General features: G+C 38.8%; 3 protein-coding genes across 5 annotated transcripts; 1 reads left to right on the forward strand and 2 right to left on the reverse strand.

The window, feature by feature from the left end:
• Positions 1-3,422: 3,422 nt before the first annotated feature.
• Positions 3,423-7,626, reverse strand: LOC116201910 (U-box domain-containing protein 44-like). 3 transcript variants are annotated; one of them, XM_031533368.1, is made up of 5 exons: positions 7,102-7,626; positions 6,033-6,824; positions 5,630-5,936; positions 5,078-5,545; positions 3,423-4,634 (listed from the first exon to the last, which is right to left on the reverse strand). In XM_031533368.1, exons 1-5 carry the CDS (start codon positions 7,540-7,542, stop codon positions 3,634-3,636), a joined length of 3,009 nt encoding a protein of 1,002 aa, XP_031389228.1. In that variant the 5' UTR covers positions 7,543-7,626; the 3' UTR covers positions 3,423-3,633. The 3 variants fall into 3 exon arrangements, with proteins under 3 accessions (XP_031389228.1, XP_031389227.1, XP_031389229.1); XM_031533367.1 differs by having other exon boundaries at positions 3,423-4,751; positions 7,102-7,625; XM_031533369.1 differs by having other exon boundaries at positions 3,423-4,751; positions 6,033-6,817; positions 7,102-7,243.
• A 6,204-nt stretch (positions 7,627-13,830) lies between these two features.
• On the forward strand, positions 13,831-15,974 carry LOC116201791 (selT-like protein). The gene is made up of 4 exons (XM_031533196.1): positions 13,831-14,186; positions 14,318-14,391; positions 15,106-15,424; positions 15,574-15,974. Exons 1-4 carry the CDS (start codon positions 14,019-14,021, stop codon positions 15,688-15,690), a joined length of 678 nt encoding a protein of 225 aa, XP_031389056.1. The 5' UTR covers positions 13,831-14,018; the 3' UTR covers positions 15,691-15,974.
• Positions 15,975-16,083: 109 nt separating this feature from the next.
• LOC116201792 lies at positions 16,084-17,502 on the reverse strand. Its single transcript, XM_031533197.1, has 2 exons — positions 17,258-17,502; positions 16,084-16,438 (listed from the first exon to the last, which is right to left on the reverse strand). Exons 1-2 carry the CDS (start codon positions 17,349-17,351, stop codon positions 16,212-16,214), a joined length of 321 nt encoding a protein of 106 aa, XP_031389057.1. The 5' UTR covers positions 17,352-17,502; the 3' UTR covers positions 16,084-16,211.
• Between the last annotated feature and the right edge of the window lie 1,759 nt (positions 17,503-19,261).

A 19,261-nucleotide genomic window follows, 5' to 3' on the forward strand; every position in this document is an offset into this window, starting at 1 on the left:
AGCCAAGATTGCGAGCTCTAGTAGTATAGGTGACGAGGCTGATAAAGCCTTGTTGTTCATGTGTGACATAGCTGTGGAGAACCAAAAAAATGTTTGGTACTTGGACACGGGCTGTAGTAATCACATGTGTGGTGTGAAGGAGTTATTCTCGAAGCTTGATGGTTGTTTCCGCTCGGAGGTGAAGTTCAGAAACAACTCAGAGGTTCCTATCATGGGGAAGGGGACGATCAGCATCAAGGCGAAGGATGGGTCAGATCAATGCATCTCCACGTGTATTATCTTCCGAGTCTTCGAGAATACCTCTTGAGCATGGGACAGTTAGTTGAGCGTGGCTATCACATGGAGATCAAGGATGGCTATTGTACAATTTGGGACAGGAAGTTAGGCTTAATTGCAAAGGTAAAAATGACTCGTAACTATCTTTTTTCTCTACACATTAAGTATGTTGCTTCGTGTTTCAATGTCTCTGTTCAAGACGCGTGGTTGTGGCACAAGATATATGGCCATGTGAATTTCAATAGCTTGAAGCTATTATCGAGCAAGAAGATGGTGCGTGGATTACCTGAGATTTTCCCTCCGAAGGAGATAAGTGAGCCATGTGTGGTTGGGAAGAAGAGTAGGGAATCTTTCCCTTTGGGTCAGTCATGGTGAGCTAAGAAGCCGTTGGAGTTAGTACACTCCGATCTTTGTGGACCGCTCGATGAACCATCGAATCAAGGTTACAAGTATTTTGTTACTTTTATTGATGATTATAGTCAGAAAACTTGGGTTTATTTCTTAAAGCAGAAATTTGATACTCTGGAGGCTTTCAAGGAGGTTAAGGCCTATGTGCAGAAAGAGAGTGGTCCCCAAATTCGGACTCTCTGAACCAATCGTGGAACTGAGTATTTGGTGGGAGATAATTTTTTCAAGAAAAATGGCATCAAACATCAGCTTACAGCGAGGTATACACCTCAATAAAATGGAGTTATGGAGAGGAAGAACCACACCATTGTTAATATGGTTCATTCTATGTTGCGCGCGAAACATTTGCCTAAAGCATTTTTGGGCGGAAACTATTACTTGTGTTGTGTATTTATTAAGCAGATGTCCAACGAAAGGCCTTGAGCAGCTCAAAACCCCGGTGGAGGTATGGAGCGATCAAACACCCTCAGTTAATCATCTTCGTGTGTTTGGGTGTATTGCGTATGTCCGTGTCCCGGATGAGCTTCGCAAGAAGCTGGATGATAAGAGTGAGAAGTGCATCTTTCTCGATTATAGTGACGTGACCAAGGGTTAGCTGTTGTTTAACTTGGTGACAAAGAAGGTGATTATCAGCCGTGACTTGTGACGTTACCTTTGATGAAGATGCCGAATGGAGTTGGAGTGCTGAGGAGAAGAAGAAGTTTCATTTCATCCTGGACGAGGAAGAATATGTCCAAACCAGTCCATATGAAGTGTCAAAACCAATGGCAACTTCAACAACTCCAATTTGAGCTCCTACTAGGGCTGGTGAATTGTCAGGACAAGAATCAGTATCTGGCGAGACAAGTTCTGAAGTAAATTCACAAACTAATTCAGATGAAACATCTCCACATCCAAAATGACGACGACTTTTGCCGACACGTCTTCAAGATTGTGTCTTGTCTAAAGATGATATGCGTCTGATGAGGAGATAGTCAACTTTGCTCTCTTTGTGGATTGTGATCCAGTGACATTTTAGGAAGCTTCACAAGATGAAGGGTGGATTCAAGCCATGGATGATGAGATACATGTAATCGAGAAGAACGACACGTGGGAGTTGACTCCTCTTCCAGAAGGCAAGAAGTCCATCGGTGTGAAGTCAGTTTACAAGATGACATACAAGCCTAATGGAGATATTGACATGCTAGAAGCTCATCTTTTGGTCAAGGGTTACAACCAAAAACTCGAGATCGACTACTTTGAAGTATTTGCTCCGATTGCAAGATTGGACACTATTCATCTGATCATCGCTTTGGCAGCTCAAAGGGGGTGGAAGATACATCAAATGGATGTCAAGTCACCATTCCTCAGTGGAATACTTGACGAAGAAGTGTACATGGATCAATGGAGGGCCGTGTTAACAAAGGACAAGAAAGCTTGGTGTACAAGTTGAAGAAAGCTCTCTATGGCCTCAAGCGAGCACCGAGAGCATGGTACACCAAAATTGACTCATATTTCCTTGCTCATGACTTTGTTTGTTGTCCTTACGAGCATGCTTTATATGTGAAATTCGGCACAAATGGTGAAATGCTTATTGTCTGCTTATATGTTGATGATCTGACATTTACTGGGAATTGTCAAGACATGATTGATAGCTTCAGGAAGGCCACAACTCCTGAGTTTGAGATGGCAGATATAGGTCTCATGTCTTACTTTCTTGGTCTTGAAGTCACTCAATCAGAGGAGGGCATTTTCTTTTATCGGCAGAAGTATGCCAAGGATATTTTTTAGTGTTTCAAGATGGCTACTTGCAAGCCAATTCGAACTCCAATGGAGGAGAGGCTGAAGTTGACAAGGGAAGGAAGTGGTGTCGATGTCAATCCCACATATTTGAAGAGGCTAGTCGGGAGTCTAAAGTACTTGACTTCTACTAGGCCGGATCTTGTCTATAGTGTTGGGGAGGTAAGCAGATTTATGGAGTCTCCGAAACAATCACACCTACAAGCGACGAAGAGGATTTTGCGGTATATCAAAGGTACCTTGGATGATGGTGTATTTTATTCTTTGTCTAATGATTTTTAGCTTGTGGGATTCACTGATAGTGATTGGAGAGGTGATGTTGGAGAAAAAAAGAGTACTTCTGGTTATGCTTTCTCCTTGGGGAATAGAGCTTTTTCATGGTCCTCAAAGAAGCAGCAAGTGGTGGCTTTGTCCACAGCTGAGGCGGAGTACATAGCCGCAGCTTACTGAGCTACTCAAGCAATTTGGCTGCGTCAATTACTCAAGGAGTTACAACATGAGCAGATGAAGGCAACCATGATCAAGTGTGACAACAAGTCAGCAATTACTTTAGCAAAGAATCCAGTGTTTCATGGGAGGAGCAAGCACATCAATATCAAGTATCACTTAATTAGAGCTCTGGTAAAGTCCGAGGAGATTGTGCTTGAGTTTTGCAAATATGAAGATCAAGTTACTGACATGTTCATGAAACCGTTGAAGGCGGACACTCTCCTTAAGCTGAAGAGTATGATTGACATGGTCAAGAAAAGCTCGGTTTAAGGGAGGCTGATGGAAGATGTGCAAACCAAGCTTTTGGGGCTTATCTAGACTAGGTTCTAAGTACTGACTTTTGGTGTTTCTTCCTCATTAATTTTATGGTTAAGGTTTTGAGTATATATACTCATGTAATTAGAAGCTGTGGTAATAAGCCGAAAATCAGAAAAGCAGAATAGAGAAAGACATTTTTTGGTTCTGCAAAATTCTCTCTGTCTCATCTTGTTTGTACTTTTCTCTCTTATTCTCGTGGCAACTATCATCACTGGTCCGACACTGGCCCATATACAATGATGATCCTAAACGCTATGGCCTCAAAAACTAGGCCTTGAATTGAATAGCTTCTGCAAATGAAAAGGCCTATTTGCCGACTAATACGATGGCACTGTTACAACATACATAGAAACAAATTTCTAGCTATCGTCTCATCTGAATCTGACTCGAGGAATTCCCGCTCACCCCCGATAACTGCTGTAAATTCATGAGAGCATCCTGAGCATGCCCCCTTGTGTTCGCGTTACCGTGCTTAAGGGCTTCCACTAAGGCCTTAACCAGAGACTGATTGAGCGAGTGCTTTACGGCGTGTCTTTCCACTCTGAGGGTCCTTTCAATCATCGAAATCGCCTTCTCCTGGAGTTCTCCACTACGGGTTTCTACGAACAAGCCGATCATGGAATCTATCACTCCTTGTCTATCAAGCTCCTCGACCACTTTCTTCAAAGTAGAAGTAGCAGTGCTCGAAACAAGTGTGGAAAGTGCCTCCACAGCAGCCATTTGAACATTTGAGTCCTCGTCAGTGAGTAGATCACATAGAGGCTTTACACAATCACTTTGTAGCAGGCAGAGCTGACTGTCTTGGTTGCAGGAAGTATCATGGATGGGACATGTACTAGGTCGTCTGGAAGTGTCCCCGCATATGAACGCTAAAGAAGAGCAAAACCACAAGGGCCTCGGAGAATCTAATTCTGCAGCACAAATTTCTCTTCCCAATTCTGACAAGTTCCTCAGCCCAAAACAAGCGAGTTGCTTCGCTCTTGCCGTTGAAGGAAACCCAAGATGCTCACGGAAGGCAACCATTAGCCCATGCTCTCGAATCAGGGCAAGACACTGCTGATCAGACTGCCTTGTAAGGTGGAGAAGAAGGCCCAGGATGCCTTCCACCATGTTAAATGCGGGCTGAGAGAATCTCCTGTTCGGCCCGTGGCTGTAGTTCATTAAGGCCGTCACTGCCCACCTCACAAAGGTGCCTTCAAGGTGGGCCTTTACTTCAACGTCCGTGAGGGGGAGGTTTGCAAGTGTGCATGCTGCATCAGATCTTTCAGTTTCTGTAGATTTGGTGCTGTCTAGTAGCTTGTCTTTCAGCAGAGAGAGCTTGTTTGAATGTTTTAACTGCTCATGTACCTCCTGAGGATATATTCCTGAAAGTAATCGGACAAGTCTGTGAGCAAGAACTCTATGATCGACTCCAGGGTGATCAAGAAACTCTACGATGATCTCTAAGCCCCGGCTGTCCCTTATGTGAGAAGCTACCAATTCTGCAACAGCCAGGCAGTGAAAAAATAAGAGTAAGGCCACTGACAGACATTTTCATTAAAATATACTGTTTGGTTGATGAAGACTGTCTCACTTTTTCCCCTGTCCTTTTATCCGATCACGCAAAATATAAGGCCACAGCCATTGGATCATTCTTCAGATGATATATAAGCTTTTCGGTGAAATCATATCATTCTTCAAAAGTTGTTCATATCGACTAAGGCAGCTAGGAATTCTGTGGAAATCATACCATGCTTTTCAGCAAAAACTGCTACCGCTGAAATGAAGACACCAACTATAGTTCAGAAGCTAGCTGACAATGAATTACCCGATGCTTGAGGAGAAGATGCAATCCCACATAAGACTCGAAGAATGGAAGCATGGCAATTGGAAGAGCATGCAGCAGACAGCAGTCCAAAAAGCTTTGAAACCATTTCCTTTGACTGCATTGAAGGAAATTCACTGTTTGAAGATGCCAATTCCCAGTGACCTGGATTAGACACTATGTTGGCAACTGTTGAGGCTGCAAGTTCCTTCAACTCTTCTGAAGCATCCTCATCTGAAAATAGAATATGTGTGAGAGATGGGAGAACAGAAGCATCTACAAGGACTCTCGCATTGTCATCCAAGGCTGAGAGGTTATGCAATGCCTGCAAGCTCAGTTCCTTCCCTTCTTGTTTAGACAATAATTCCACGAGCGTTGTTGCACTTTGTCTCGCAATTTGCTCCTTACTACCACTCGTCATCATCATCCTCCCCATTATGGAAGCCATCTGTATCTTAACATCAATGGGACCTGTATCAGGATTTCAGAGAGCCCGACTTAAAAGTGAGTTCTACTTTTACTATAGATTAAAACTTTCGAATTTCAAAGACGTACCTTCACGAAGCCGAGAAAGCAATGGCTCGAATCTCCCTGCTGCAGCTAAGTGTTCAATATTACCTTCAGTTTTCTCGATTTGAATTAAGACAACCTCTGCCAAATTGGATGCAGCAGGGTGCTCAAGATTTCCTGCAATGCTCGTGAGAAGAACTAATGCCCCCTTCTCAAGCGCGATTTTCGTGCAGCAAGCCTCGTCATAGGAGAATTCAAGCAATAATTTAATGGCATGTTCTCTTTCTTTTTCCGATCTTCCAGTAAGACTGTGAATTGTCAATTTAAGCATGCCCTCATCAAGCATCATTTTCTACAGATATTTAAGTAGTGTTCAGTGAGAAACCATATAAACGGGACTGGAAAAATTAACAAAACAGAATTCAAGGATGAATATATCGAATCAGACCTTGCTCTCTTCATCCTTTGTCATGCTAAGCAAAGTCAAGAGAGCTTTGCTTCTTAAATGTGTTCCTATACTCTTGGATGAGTCCCTCAGTAACTTAACGATGAGACTGACTAGCCCAGAATTTCTCACTTTGTATCTGCTAGAGGGATGTTCTTCTGAAACCTGATATATACCATCGAGTGCTCTCTCGATGTTCTCCACTCTAAGAGGCTCATAGGTGAGAACGGCCAGTGCAGATTTAATCTGAATATCAATGTTCCTGTTCACCCATTCTTCGATTGCCCCTGCTAGCCCGATATTTGGCTTCAGAACCAAAGAGCGAAGAACTTGTCCAGTCACTGGACAGGTCGGGTCCTGCCCATCCTCTATGCATCGATCAAACCAGTGCTTGACTGCGCTCCGCTCGTACGTCTGAGAAGATTCAAGGACCACAGGGTCCTTCATGTACTCCTTGGTCAAGGGACAGAGGAAGTTCTTGAAAGGCGGGATGTGGTCCTCGTCCTCGAAAGCAAAGTTCGAGCCTGCAGTTGTGATGTCAGTTCGGGCTGACCAGTTGTTCAAAATCCCCTCGAGGGAGGCCAGGATCCGCCTATCAGAAGGAGAAGAGGTAGAGCAGTCGAGATCGTCTTTCAAGAGCCTGATTTGGGCCGAAAGTTCTGAGTAATTATTTGATTCGATACCAAGTGCTCTAGTTAAGTCCATGACAATAGCACTCTGCACGGCTTTGCTCAACTGCCTCCCTTCTCCTTCCTTTTGTAATGTGGAATGCACTCTCTTCTCGTTCTCTGTCACCTGAACATCTTACCAATCAATGATTTACTTGAACAAACTCGAACTCGAACTCAAACTTCAACTTAAAAGCAGGGCAGGTGCTTACATCCAGAAAACGGATTTACTCATTCCCTAAACATCAATTCTGGCAAAAAGTAATTGATTTACGAGCTTTACTCACCAAGAATCGATTCGCACACACTCTGATTTTGTTATTATACTTCAAGAATGTGATGTAATGCAATCAATTTATGAAGAACGAGAGAGAAAGGAGGGGAATAGTGGGAATAAATATTACAGTGAAGTGGGACTGCTTCATGTCTCTCGAGAGATCGGCGACCTTCTTTCGGATCTCCGGGTTGCCCTGCAGGGCCGGGTCGAGCAATGCCAGCCACCCGCCGATGGCACCTGTGCGCTCCTGGAGGGCGGTGGCGAGGGAGACGCAGTTAGCGAGGACAAATATCTTGCTTCTCTCCCTATACGCTGACGCAATTTCGACCGCATTCTCCAGATCGCTGGCAATACCCCTTAAGGCGGTCTGTGCGGAGGCAGGAAGGTTTTCCGCCGGCGAGGAACGGAGGAGGTGGTCGAGGGCGAGCTGGAGGCGGGCGGCGAAGTCGGAGAAGCGCCTGTAATTGTCGAATTGGTGGCGGTGGTTGTTGTTGGAGGCGGCGGCTGAGCAGAGGCGATCCAGAGAGCGGCGGATGGAGCCAGCAGCCGCTTCTGCCTGCGACGTCATGTCAAGTCAACGCCGTGACATGATTCGGAGTGGCAGGCTATGGTTGCGCGCGGCTGTAGAATGACTCGGTTCATCACAAAAAGTTACGGATACAGAGGAAAAGAGGCAATGCGTTGACTTGTGGTCTTCAAGTCAATGCGTTGACTTGTGGTCTTCAAGTCAATGCGTATGTTTTTATTATTATTGTTTTCCCTGGTGAAAGTCAAACCATATACTGACTGTTCTTTCCCGGTTAATTTTCGCTGCTGCCAAGCCAACTTGCTTAATTATTCAATTGCAATTAGGGGTGATCGATTTCGGGTACCCTGTATTTTTCATAATATCCGGACCCTACCCTGTTGAATTGTGGAATCGAAACTTACCCGGAACCTATATTATACCACAGGTTCCGAGTATCCTGTTGGAACCTATAAATTTTTTTCTCTCGCTAAATAAAATCGAAAATATTACATACATAATTAGTAATCATGCCAAATAGAATATCAACAAAATTTAGATTAATCCACAACAATGAAATAATAATATGTCTCATCAATTCATCGACAAAATTGAACATCCATAATACGATCTCACACAACAAAGTGCCTATGTTCTGATTCATTAAAAGAGATAGTAACTTTGCTCTTTTCTCTCTTTTTTTTTAATAAATAATCGGTTCCGGGTACCCTGTAAGCAGGAATCGGAAACGGAACCGATTTTTACAGGTTCCTAATTTTAATACTCGGAACCTACCCTATTTTCAATACGAGCTACCCGGACCCTACCCGTTAGGGTAGGTTCCAACCGGTTCCGGGTATACCCGGTACCCGTGCACACCCCTAATTGCAATATCTATATATACACACGCGCGCATATTTTAGTTAGCAATCTGGATTATCACGAACCAGTCATGTTCAATAGAAGTGTTTAGAGACTGCCAACACCCCTCATGGTAGTTATTCTTATTTTACCACTTTAGTGGTAATGCACAAACCTTTTTGGCAATCTCGTGAGTTCGGACAATTCAATCTAATATTACCAAGAAGGAAACTTAAATTCCCTCGTATCAAACGCCATCGTAATTAATTATCGAAACATATATTGAGCCGTTGCGGTATTCTGTAGGACTAGGACTAGCATGTGCTGATGCAAATTATCTTGCATGTTAGATGAATTTGTACCCACAGAGACATTCATGCGTCCTTTCCATCGACAACTTTCTTGCAAGATCGATCATAAGCATAACCAAGCTCGTCGAATTGTTCCCAGTAATGAACGTCAACGTATCTTCTAAGATGTGCTTTGCTTTGATTATGGAGCATAAACAAAGTATGCCTCAATCTATCTATTTATCTATATATACATATATAAAATAGGTAATTACACTGATGGTCCAAAAAATTTCACTAATGTATCAAGTTGGTCCAAAAAAATTTTTTACTACTCAATGGTACAAAATGTTTCAAAAGTGTAACATGATAGTATAAACCGTCAAATCGCAACTGACGCCGTCAAGCGACGCTGACGTGGCCGAAACAGTAACCTCTCTCTCTCTCCTTCTTCTTCTAATCTTCTTCTTCTCGTCCCGCTCCTCCCTTCCCTCGCCCTGTTCTCGAAGAAGAAGAAGAAGAAGAAGAAGAATCGGAGAATCGAAGAAGAAGAATAAGAAGAATCGGAGGAGGAGGAGGAGAAGAAGAAGAAGAAGAATCGAAGGAGAAGAAGAAATGGAAGAATCGTCGAAGAAGGGGAGAGAGAGAGGGGGGGTTACTGTTTCGGCCACGTACCTGATACGTTTGCGCCACGTCAGCGTCACTTGATGGCGTCAATTGCGATTTGACAGTTTGTACTATCATGTTACACTTTTAAAACATTTTGTACCATCAAGTAGCAAAAAAAAATTTGGACCAACTTGATACATTAGTGAAACTTTTTGGACCACCAGTGTAATTACCCTTATATATAATTATGAGCAATGCATTTAATATGGATAAAAAAGAAAATGTCAAAATAATATGGGATAAAGTAATAAAATCGTTACTAATTCATATGTTAATATACTATATAGGGTAAATAACACCATGTCACAGGTTTTTTTTTTTAATTTCACTTCACGATATAAGTCTAAATATTTTCACGAGATGTCAAAGACTTTCAAATATTTTTCACTGCTCCGTCAAAAATTAGACCGAATGTTGAAGTGGCTCTATTTTTGCATAGGTGGACACACTCTTGTGGGTTCCACTCCCTTCTCCCTCTCTTAGACAGCAGCACGCACAGACAGACAAAGAAAAGACGCCACCTTCCTTCTTTCTTCCATCTGTCTGCCCTTCCTCTTCCTCTCTCTCCACCCCTGCCCTCACCATCATCGCTGCAGCCATTTCCTTCTCCATCTTCATCACCTCCATCTCACTATATGAATCCTCTCCACTCTGTGCTCATCATCAAAGCTCCATCGCCATCTTCAACTTCCTTTCTTCTCTTTTTCTCACCTTCACGCCATCTTCAACTTCCTTTCTTCCCTTTTTCTCACCTTCACGCCATCTTCACTCCTCTACCCTCTGCCCTCCCTTTCCTTGCGGAGCATTGTTAGCTGGCTATTAAGTTAGCTAGGACATTTGGGCTTAAAAGCAGAAGACTTACACCATTATTGTCTCCATCTACATTTAAGAAAGTCGGTGCATCTGGATTTGCTCCACCAAGTTTCATCTGCTCTTGTCGTTGGTGTGACACCGCTTCTCCTTCCTTAGTTGCTTTGTGCCACTGTTGCTGCCTCCACTCCTCTGCTGCTACTGGTTTGCTGCCTCTCCCCAAGCTCCAGCTGCTGGTTCTCCCTCCTCCTTCAAGTTCCAACCGATGTTACTTCTCGAGCTCCTTAAGCTACTGCTGTTACTACTTTCCTTCCTCGAGCCTCCGAGCTTCAGACTGCAACATACCATTTACTGTACTACTGTTGTGCTGAAATCCATCCTCCCTGCAGCTCTAACCCCGAGTTCCTCTATCCCAAAGCTAAGTCTCTTTCCCTCAGGAACAAGGAGCTCTGTTCCGCTTGCAGCTAAAAGAATGGTGCATGAAGGACATCAGAGAACATCAGAGAAGGGAGAGAAGGACCTCAGAGGAGGGAGAAGGGAATGGGACCCACCGAAATGTGTCAAGTTGTTCCTGGTTGGCTAAAAAATAGAGCCACGTAAGCCTTCCGTCTAATTTTTTACGGGATGTTGATGGCATGACACACAGTGAAAAATATTTGAAAATCTGTGATACCTTGTAAAAATATATGGATTTATCATGTGAGGTGGAATTCCAAATAAAACTATGATATGTGGTGTTATTTACCATACTATATATTAAAAAGAAAATATTCAAAAATATATGAGTCTGCATATATATATATATAGTTATAATCAATACATTAAATTGGGTTAGAAAAGAAAATGTCAAAATAATATAAGGGTAAAGTAATAAAGTCTTTACTAATTTATATGTTAATATTCTACATATATTATAAAGAAAATATTCAAAAATGTATTAAAAATATTTCAATCACTTATTATCATATCATTAACAAAAAATATATTCATCATATTGAGAAAATAAATAATTATTTATACTTATGAAAACTTAAAATTAATTTAAAATTTTAAAAATTATAGCAAATCTCATAAAAACTTAATCAAGCAAAACTCACATCCAAGTGACTGAGTCATTTTATCTAAAAGTAAAATTAATTTAAAAATTTTATGAATTATAACTAATTTTATAAAAATTTAATTATGTAAAACTCACATCCAAGACTGCATCATTTTTATCTTAAAGGTGTTCAAATTTATAAAACTTAATATATGGAATATTAGTTATAATGAAAAAAGCGCACGAGCAAATAATAAGTAAAACTAACGATCTTATCAAATAGTATTCAAAATTTAGATTAATTTTTCATTGAAATTAATTTGATAATTGCAATGATATATATTTTACAAGAATCTTTACTTGAGAACTTTGATATATATATATATATATATATATATATAATATATTTTACTATTACAAGTTTGAATTTATTGTATAAATTTTTATATGCTAATATAAATTATAAATTCAAATCAATTATTGTTTTCAAATTTAACTTTTATAATAAATTTTCTTTATAAAATTAATGCAATGCACGTGTCCAATAAACTAGTATATATATATAGTTGTATCCCATATAATAAATAGGGATAGAGAAGTAAATGCCGAGATTATATAGGTTCACAAATGTAAATGTCTAAATAAGATTTATGTTTAAAATATCATTTATAAGAAAAATATGTAAAATTCATGCGTTAAATACATTAAATTGTTAAACAAATAAAAACTATTTATTAATTATTTTTAGTCATTATTAGCAAAGAAGTATAATATATTTACTTATAATAATGGATTTATAAAAAGTTCCATAATTTTTTATCTATTCAACTTTTATGGTACTTAAATATCACGCACCTTTTTATGTATAAATAATATTTACTATAGAACTTTATATTTAATATATTTACTGGATATAGGGAAAATAACTGGATATATATATATATATATATAGATTCTCTCCTACCTACCCAACAATATATATTTGCTCCAATCTAAAAGTAAATGTTTACTAATATAGAGCTAGAAAGGTCAATATTTAAATAAAATTTACTTCTATATCTAATTTAGATTAAATTTAATTTATAAAATGAAAGTTAGAAAAGAAATTTTTTAAAAAAAATATGCTGCAAACAAAATTAAAATTTATGGTGCATAAAATTTAGTTTAAAAATATCATAATTAGAAAAGAAACTTACCTACATTAATTTTCTTTATTTTTTAGTGGAATTTTTTAAAAATAACCTGGTATTAATAAAATTAAAGTCTATTGGATATAATTTTTGGATATTGTTAAAAGTCACTCTATAATTAATAGGATCAATTCAATAGGTATATTATAATATTCTTTACATAGGAAAAAGAGTTCTATAAATTGAGATACATATCGAATCTATTAACTTCAGTTTAAAACTAAGAAAATTAAAACAAGAAATTTTACTTGAATCTATTTACTTTACTATTATATTGGATTTTTATAAAATAAAATGAATATACTATAAACAAAATTAAAATCTATAATATGTAAGCTTCTTATACCAATTTAGTATACATCATAACGTCTAATCTTTAAAGCATTTAATTTACGCTCATTCAAGGATAATAATAGTAATGGTTTTTCAAATTAATTTGCTATAAATTTGTTTATGATCAAATTAATTATTATAATTAATTGCATTTTGAGAGACACATATATATAAGTAGATTTAAAGAACGTCAAATTGCCAAAGAGATAGATCGTGATAATTTGTATTTTCTCATATTTTGTTTCCCGCGGTAGAAGTATGTATTACTTCTCATTACCTCTTTTTTTTTTTTTTTACTTTTTCTTCTCCTTTTGCTTTTACTTTGGTGTTAGGTGGGTGCGGACTGCGGAGACAGCTAAAAAGCAAGAATGAAGGCTTCTCATATTAGAGCATGTACCATCCTTCTATCAAGTAATTTCATTAGATGCAAGTAAAAATTATTATTTTATGTTATTCTTTAAGTGTATTTATTTTTCGATAGATTCTTTCATACAATTATCTTTTAGCTAATAAGGTGGATGAAGCCTAGCTTAATATAATTTCGGTTATTTATAATTTAAATACATTTTGACCAATCTATACTTTCAATTAATTCTTAACTTTCTTGAAATTTTGATATCCAAATAGATCGTCTATTTTTATGAAATCAGAGGAATCATGGTTTATTTATCTTTTCTTCTATTTTATGATTATGCAATTACATTCTAGATAAGTTTTAAATATATATATATAGCTCTCCAATATATATCTCGTGGCAACATTATAATAAAGATAAATCAAGTAGTAAAATATGGATAATGTTATATAATACTTGATGTTTAATTTTCTTTAGCTAAATATATATATATATATATATATAATCAAATTTTTTCACGCATTTATATGAAAAGTGTAAAAATATAAATTAAATTTCAATATTTAAACCCTAAAAAATAATTTTTACTTAATTAATTTGTGCAAAGCATGGGAAACAAATAGTTTATAATAAACATAACAAACATTTATTAGTTTTAGAAGGTTCAATTGGCAGATCATATATGTAGTAGCACCTCGTGACAAGAGCCAGACTGACTCTCGAAGAAGACTGAATTATTAAAATCAATAAGTTGTGAATACCAGTTAATTCGATCTCATCGAAAGGAATTAACAAGCCATGTATTTGTCCTTGAGGCCCAGCTCGCTTTCTTGCCAGTTGCCACCTCAAGGCCTATCGATAGCCCGATCCACGACTCACTCTGCAAACTGAAAGTCGTCTTCTACGTCCATCTTCAACTTTCTTCTTCGATCTTCGATCTTCTGCTCTGCCCTGTCTGTGCCGGCAAGCTACTGTTGGCGAATTGGGAGAGAATGGACAGAGGGCAGATTCTTCTGCTGGGGCTACCGCTGTTTCTGATATTCACGGACCTCGTCAATCTATTCTCTCCTCCGCCTCCTAAACCCTCGCATCACCATCAGCCTCCCCACCACCACCACCACCATCCCCCACCGACTGAACCCGCGGGGTTCCCCACCCAGGTAATTCAGCCTCCATGATGAGTTTTTTCATCGTCTGTTTCTATGGTTTTGCGAAATTGGAAGCTTTATTTTAATTTTTTTTTATAAGAATTGGAAGCTTTATTATGATTCTGCTACTAATTTTAATGCAGAAGCCAAGCGTCGTCGGAGGGATAGGCCTTGGCAGCGTGGTCAACATTGAATTCTGTTCTTCCTGCTCCTACAGGTGCCTTGAATTTCTGTTTATTGTGCTGTTCTTTATTGGTAGATTCGATTAGATTGGTGAGCTAGGTTAGGATGCACAGCTCGTACTGAATATTTAGAAATGGGGATCTGGAGGACATGCTCATCGCTGCGTCATTTATGGTGATTTCTATATGATGTCTCCGTGAATGAAGTAGGCTTTTGTTAAAGCAATTACCTGTGCTACTGGTAAGTGATTGTAAAACTCTTGTACTACAGTTCGTGGTTCTTCGTGCTGCCACTGCAGATGGATCAGTTAACGGTGTCTCCTATATATGGTAAAAAACACGAATGGGCTGTGGTGTAGGGTTTGAGAGCCCTTACCTATCTGTCGTGAGAGACATGAGCTCTGCAGTAGTGTTGTAACTTACTTAGATCGTCTTTTAACAATGGAAATCTATGTTGATGAGGTCGGTGATGCTCTTTAGTTGATATATTCTTCTAAAAAGACTAGTTGTTTAAAATTTGTACTTATGTTTCATTGGAATGTTACAATCTGCAAAGTTTACTTGTGGAGGAAGGAAATCCACTGAGCTCAAAGTGTAAGATACTAGTTCCTACGTCGTTGTGGAGTTAGTGCAGTGACGTCTCCCCGTTTCTTCGATCCATATAGTTGTCTTGAAAACTAGCTTGTTTCATTTTTGCTGCTGATTATACAAACTATGTGCTTGCTTATGATTCCTCATTGCTGGCACAGGGGAACTGCAGTTAACATAAAGAAGATGTTAGAGACTCAGTTTCCCGGAATCGATGTTGTTCTTGCAAACTACCCCCCTCCATTCCCAAAGCGTGTGCTGTCTAAATTGGTACCTGTTGTTCAGATGGGGGTATTTGCAATAATCATGGCTGGTGATCATATCTTCCCGATGATCGGGTTTGCAGTTCCTCCACCCTGGTATTACTCTTTGCGTGCAAACAGGTTTGGAACCATTGCCTCAACTTGGCTTCTAGGCAATGTTGTCCAGTCATTCTTGCAGAGCTCAGGGGCTTTTGAAGTTTACTGCAATGATGAGCTGGTCAGTCTCCTTCTTGATTTTAACTTGATTGCCAGACCTGTTACGTTTGGATGAATTTCGGTGTCATTGCATGTAGTCTCCTGACCTCAACAGAGTACGCACTCATCATGTCCTGAACTTGCTTGTATTTTTTGTGTTTCTGCTCGTAGGTTTTCTCTAAATTGAAGGAGGGAAGGTTCCCTGGCGAAATCGAATTGAAAGATCTTATTGGGAGAAAACTGGCAAGTTCAAGAGTCAAAGACGGGTTTGGGGAAATGTGGTCGTAGGTGTTTACGTGAACATTTGTGTAGTTTCGGTTCAGTCATGAAGGATCCCGCACACGGTTTTTCATTCATTTTGTCCCTCCGCTGAACTGTCTTCTATAGTGTAGAAACAAAACAAAGGTTGGATATTTCATAAACCGTGCTTAAACTCTATAATCGTCGTACTTGGACGATTCCTTGCCTGTAACTCTTGATCTTACCTTTGTTGTACTCGGACTTCTTTTTGCCATGTTTATAATCGTTATGGATGAATCCTGTCATCGATGGACCAATCCTCTTTTACCGAATTTTCTGTTTATGGTTTTTGGACCGTGATTCGTTATTTGTTAAATTTATCATACCCCCACAACACATGATATCAAAACTCCTCGTTCATATACCAAAAGAAAGGGTGGATAAACGAAGGCATTTTGGGATGGTATCACTTCAATCATACGTCCGGAAAAGGAAAGGAGAAGCTGCTTGTATATAGCACCATCTTTTATTCCGAGTTCAAATTCAATATGCAGGCAACCGGCCTTCAGTCAGCCTCTACAACCACTCCTGGCGCTTGGGGTGGACTTCTTCGTGGATGGGGGGTCGTGACTGCGGTTCGCCGAGGGGTCCTTGTAATCGTCGACTCTCAGCCCCAGAAGTGATCTTCTCCTAGTGGAAGGGGGGTCATGGCCGCGGTTGGCTGAGACGTCCTCATAATCGTGGACTGTCACTCTCAGGAGTGATCTTCCCTCCGTGGTCCGCTCCTCTTCATTTGCTGCAACAATGAAATCCAAACCCAACACTATTGCTATGTTAAAATTTTTTTTTTTTTTGGGGTGAATTATGTCAATATTATTTTCATCAAACGAAATTATCAATTGATTAAATGAAATTTCACTATATATATGTGATGATTTCGCGTAAATCTATTTAATTTAGCTCCTCTGGATTCGAATCATAACACATGCAATTAGCATCTCTATTTTATTTTATAACTCTAAATTTGGAATCTTCAAATTAAAATAACTTCTCCTCGGGACAGTCTTCTTTAGTCAATAAGAAATTAAAACCCAAACAGCCATTGCCCTCTAACCACTTCATGTTTTATTTGCTAAAAGACAAAACAAAAAAAAAAGGATCATTATAAAATAATAATTAATCCTGACAATTGATCCTCTGCCTCTCGTTACAAAATTTTACAGAGCTAAAGATCTCGAGCGATAGTCGTCTTGGAATAGTAAGTCCGTAATATATGAAGAAGAGAATGACCTCAATTAATTAAAGAGGTAGCAAGTCTGCACTTTTGAATTATAGACTCGCGTAAGTAGCAGTTCTGAGATAGCCGATTGAAATGTGTCATTGCGAATGTAATGTTTTGCATTTTGCTCGGACGACAACCATTCTATGTATATATTGATGATTGCTCGACTCCACCTTCATTCCTAATTATTTTTCCAGTTTGACAGAGCGATCGACCGAAACATACAACAGATCGAGGCGAGAGACGGGATTTGGCCCTATAAGCTTAATAGATGTATTGTCATAAACGAAAGTGAAAGGAAGAGCACGTGATATAGGGAAACGTTTAGCTTACCTGAGAAGGGGTTGGCGTTTCGGGCAGCTGAGCAAAGAACCAGAGAAACTGTCACCATTGCCATAAGCAACCATAAGCCAACTCTAAACCCCATCTCTCTCTCTCTCTCTCTCTCTCTATCTATCTATCTATCTCTCTATCTTTGTGTGCGTGTGTGAATGTGCGTGTTCTTCTTCGTCTGTGTTTATTGTTGTTGAAATCTTTGATGGAACCCGTGAAAGAATCCGTGAGGAGACGAGACGACCCACCTGATGAGAATGTGGGGAGACAAGGGGAAAAAAAAAAAGGAACATATTATTTATATAAACGAAAGTTTTTTTTTTTTACAAATTCGATCTTTTTTATTAGTAGGAGAGTTGACAACTGTATTAATAAAAAGGAGAATTTGGTGGGAGTCACGTTTGTGTTGGAGGTGCGTTGGGAAGTAAAAAAAAAAAAATTCTATTTATCGAAGGGACAAACACAATCTTCTGCATCTTGACAGGTCATATGATTTCATGTATATGTGTATGGACATTGTATTTGTCAACGCTGTTCCGAATCGAAGCGTGTGTGCAAAACTCAAATTATATCGATGCCATAAATTATAGTCATATAATAGAGCGGAATGAAAAGCGTTGGCATTAAATTTCAATGTATTTTGTAGGTATTTTTCTCTCTTAATTCATGTAAATAGATGCCTTGTCCTGTAGAATTCTTTTGAATTTCTTTTTCCCAAAGGATGTTATACGATGACGATGACCTTTTCATTGTCTTTTTCTTTTTTCCGGGGCATTAATTAATTTATACACGCGGTTGAGTTAAGCTTTAATTAGAAGGACAAGCAAAGACATGATTCACTGTACGCTGACGACATTTTCATTACTATTTTTTTAATAAATAAATTGATTGTTAGTTTTATTAAAGGCCTAATCAATTCTGTACTTGATTAATCAATCAATATAAAATGGCCCAATGACCGCATTGTTTCTCCAGTCCTAAGAAAGGCCCTTGAATGACCATTTTTGGTCCAATGCTCATATCATCTCCGTCAATATCATCTTCAGGTTGAAACTTAGGAACCCCCGAAACTTGACGCAGACTCTTACATGGTCATACCTTTTTAATGATATTGTTAGGAAAAAAAAATCAATAAGATCGTCATAATTAAAAACATATATAGTAATTATTCAAATGATTAATAATTTTTCTAATTTATTATAATTTAATTGATACTTTCTCAAATCACATGATAACGAAGGATCACTGAAGAATTTTTCAAAAAATCGACTATTTTATAATAAGTCGGCGTTTTGATGAGATTGGTCACACCAAAATTACCTGCAAGGGCTCGACTCATGATTTACAACAAAAATATACTCTTATTCTTTTATACGAACAAACGCGGAGACTAACAACATCCATTTTTGTCCCGCAAGCATCTAAATATTTAACCCAAAACCGAGAAGAGGACATTTATGTAACTCGAGAATTGATCGAGTGCTCTAAATTTTGGTAAATGGCGTGGGAATTTATCTTCTTCTTTTTTTTTTTGTAGAAAAGGAGTCTAATATATGTATTAATAACGAGTCGTCGGAGGCTCCCGATTACAACTAGTAAGTCGAGTGGTGACAACACCAACTACATCAGCATACAAAATATCCCGAGCCTCAGGAGGTGGGGAATCAAAATACACTACTTTGTAACAATCAAAGAAGTCGTCACGAGCAACCTTCACAACAAAATTCATGACCATATTTTCTTCACGAAAAGTGTGGTGAACCTTGAAGTCCACGAATCTCCTAAGAAGGGTCCTGCAATAAGATAAGATAGGCATGAGAAATAGATTGTCATGCAAGGATCCAGAAAGAAGATCACATATTACCTTGGCATCCAATTCTATAATGAGAAATTAAATGCCTAAATTATGAACTAGGCTAAGCCCATCCCGAAGTGTCTAACATTCAGCAAGTTGTTTGTAGTACCATGGGATCGACAGAATCCATGAACCCAGCCCCCCAAATG

This window comes from Punica granatum, chromosome 3 (genome assembly GCF_007655135.1).
Source record: "Punica granatum isolate Tunisia-2019 chromosome 3, ASM765513v2, whole genome shotgun sequence".
Classification (NCBI taxonomy): Eukaryota; Viridiplantae; Streptophyta; class Magnoliopsida; order Myrtales; family Lythraceae; genus Punica; species Punica granatum.

Bases quoted from the DNA above. Each gene is read 5' to 3' on its own strand.
- LOC116201910 (XM_031533367.1), bottom strand. From the start codon at position 7,542: ATGACGTCGCAGGCAGAAGCGGCTGCTGGCTCCATCCGCCGCTCTCTG. The intron at 6,825-7,101 runs GTAATATTTATT...TAAGATGTTCAG, and splicing joins TGAAGCAGTCCCACTTCACT to GTGACAGAGAACGAGAAGAG. The intron at 5,937-6,032 runs GTCTGATTCGAT...AAATATCTGTAG, and splicing joins CAAAGGATGAAGAGAGCAAG to AAAATGATGCTTGATGAGGG.
- LOC116201792 (XM_031533197.1), bottom strand. From the start codon at position 17,351: ATGGGGTTTAGAGTTGGCTTATGGTTGCTTATGGCAATGGTGACAGTT. The intron at 16,439-17,257 runs GTAAGCTAAACG...TCATTGTTGCAG, and splicing joins AAACGCCAACCCCTTCTCAG to CAAATGAAGAGGAGCGGACC.
- LOC116201791 (XM_031533196.1), top strand. From the start codon at position 14,019: ATGGACAGAGGGCAGATTCTTCTGCTGGGGCTACCGCTGTTTCTGATA. The intron at 14,187-14,317 runs GTAATTCAGCCT...ATTTTAATGCAG, and splicing joins CCGCGGGGTTCCCCACCCAG to AAGCCAAGCGTCGTCGGAGG. The intron at 15,425-15,573 runs GTCAGTCTCCTT...TTCTGCTCGTAG, and splicing joins TTTACTGCAATGATGAGCTG to GTTTTCTCTAAATTGAAGGA.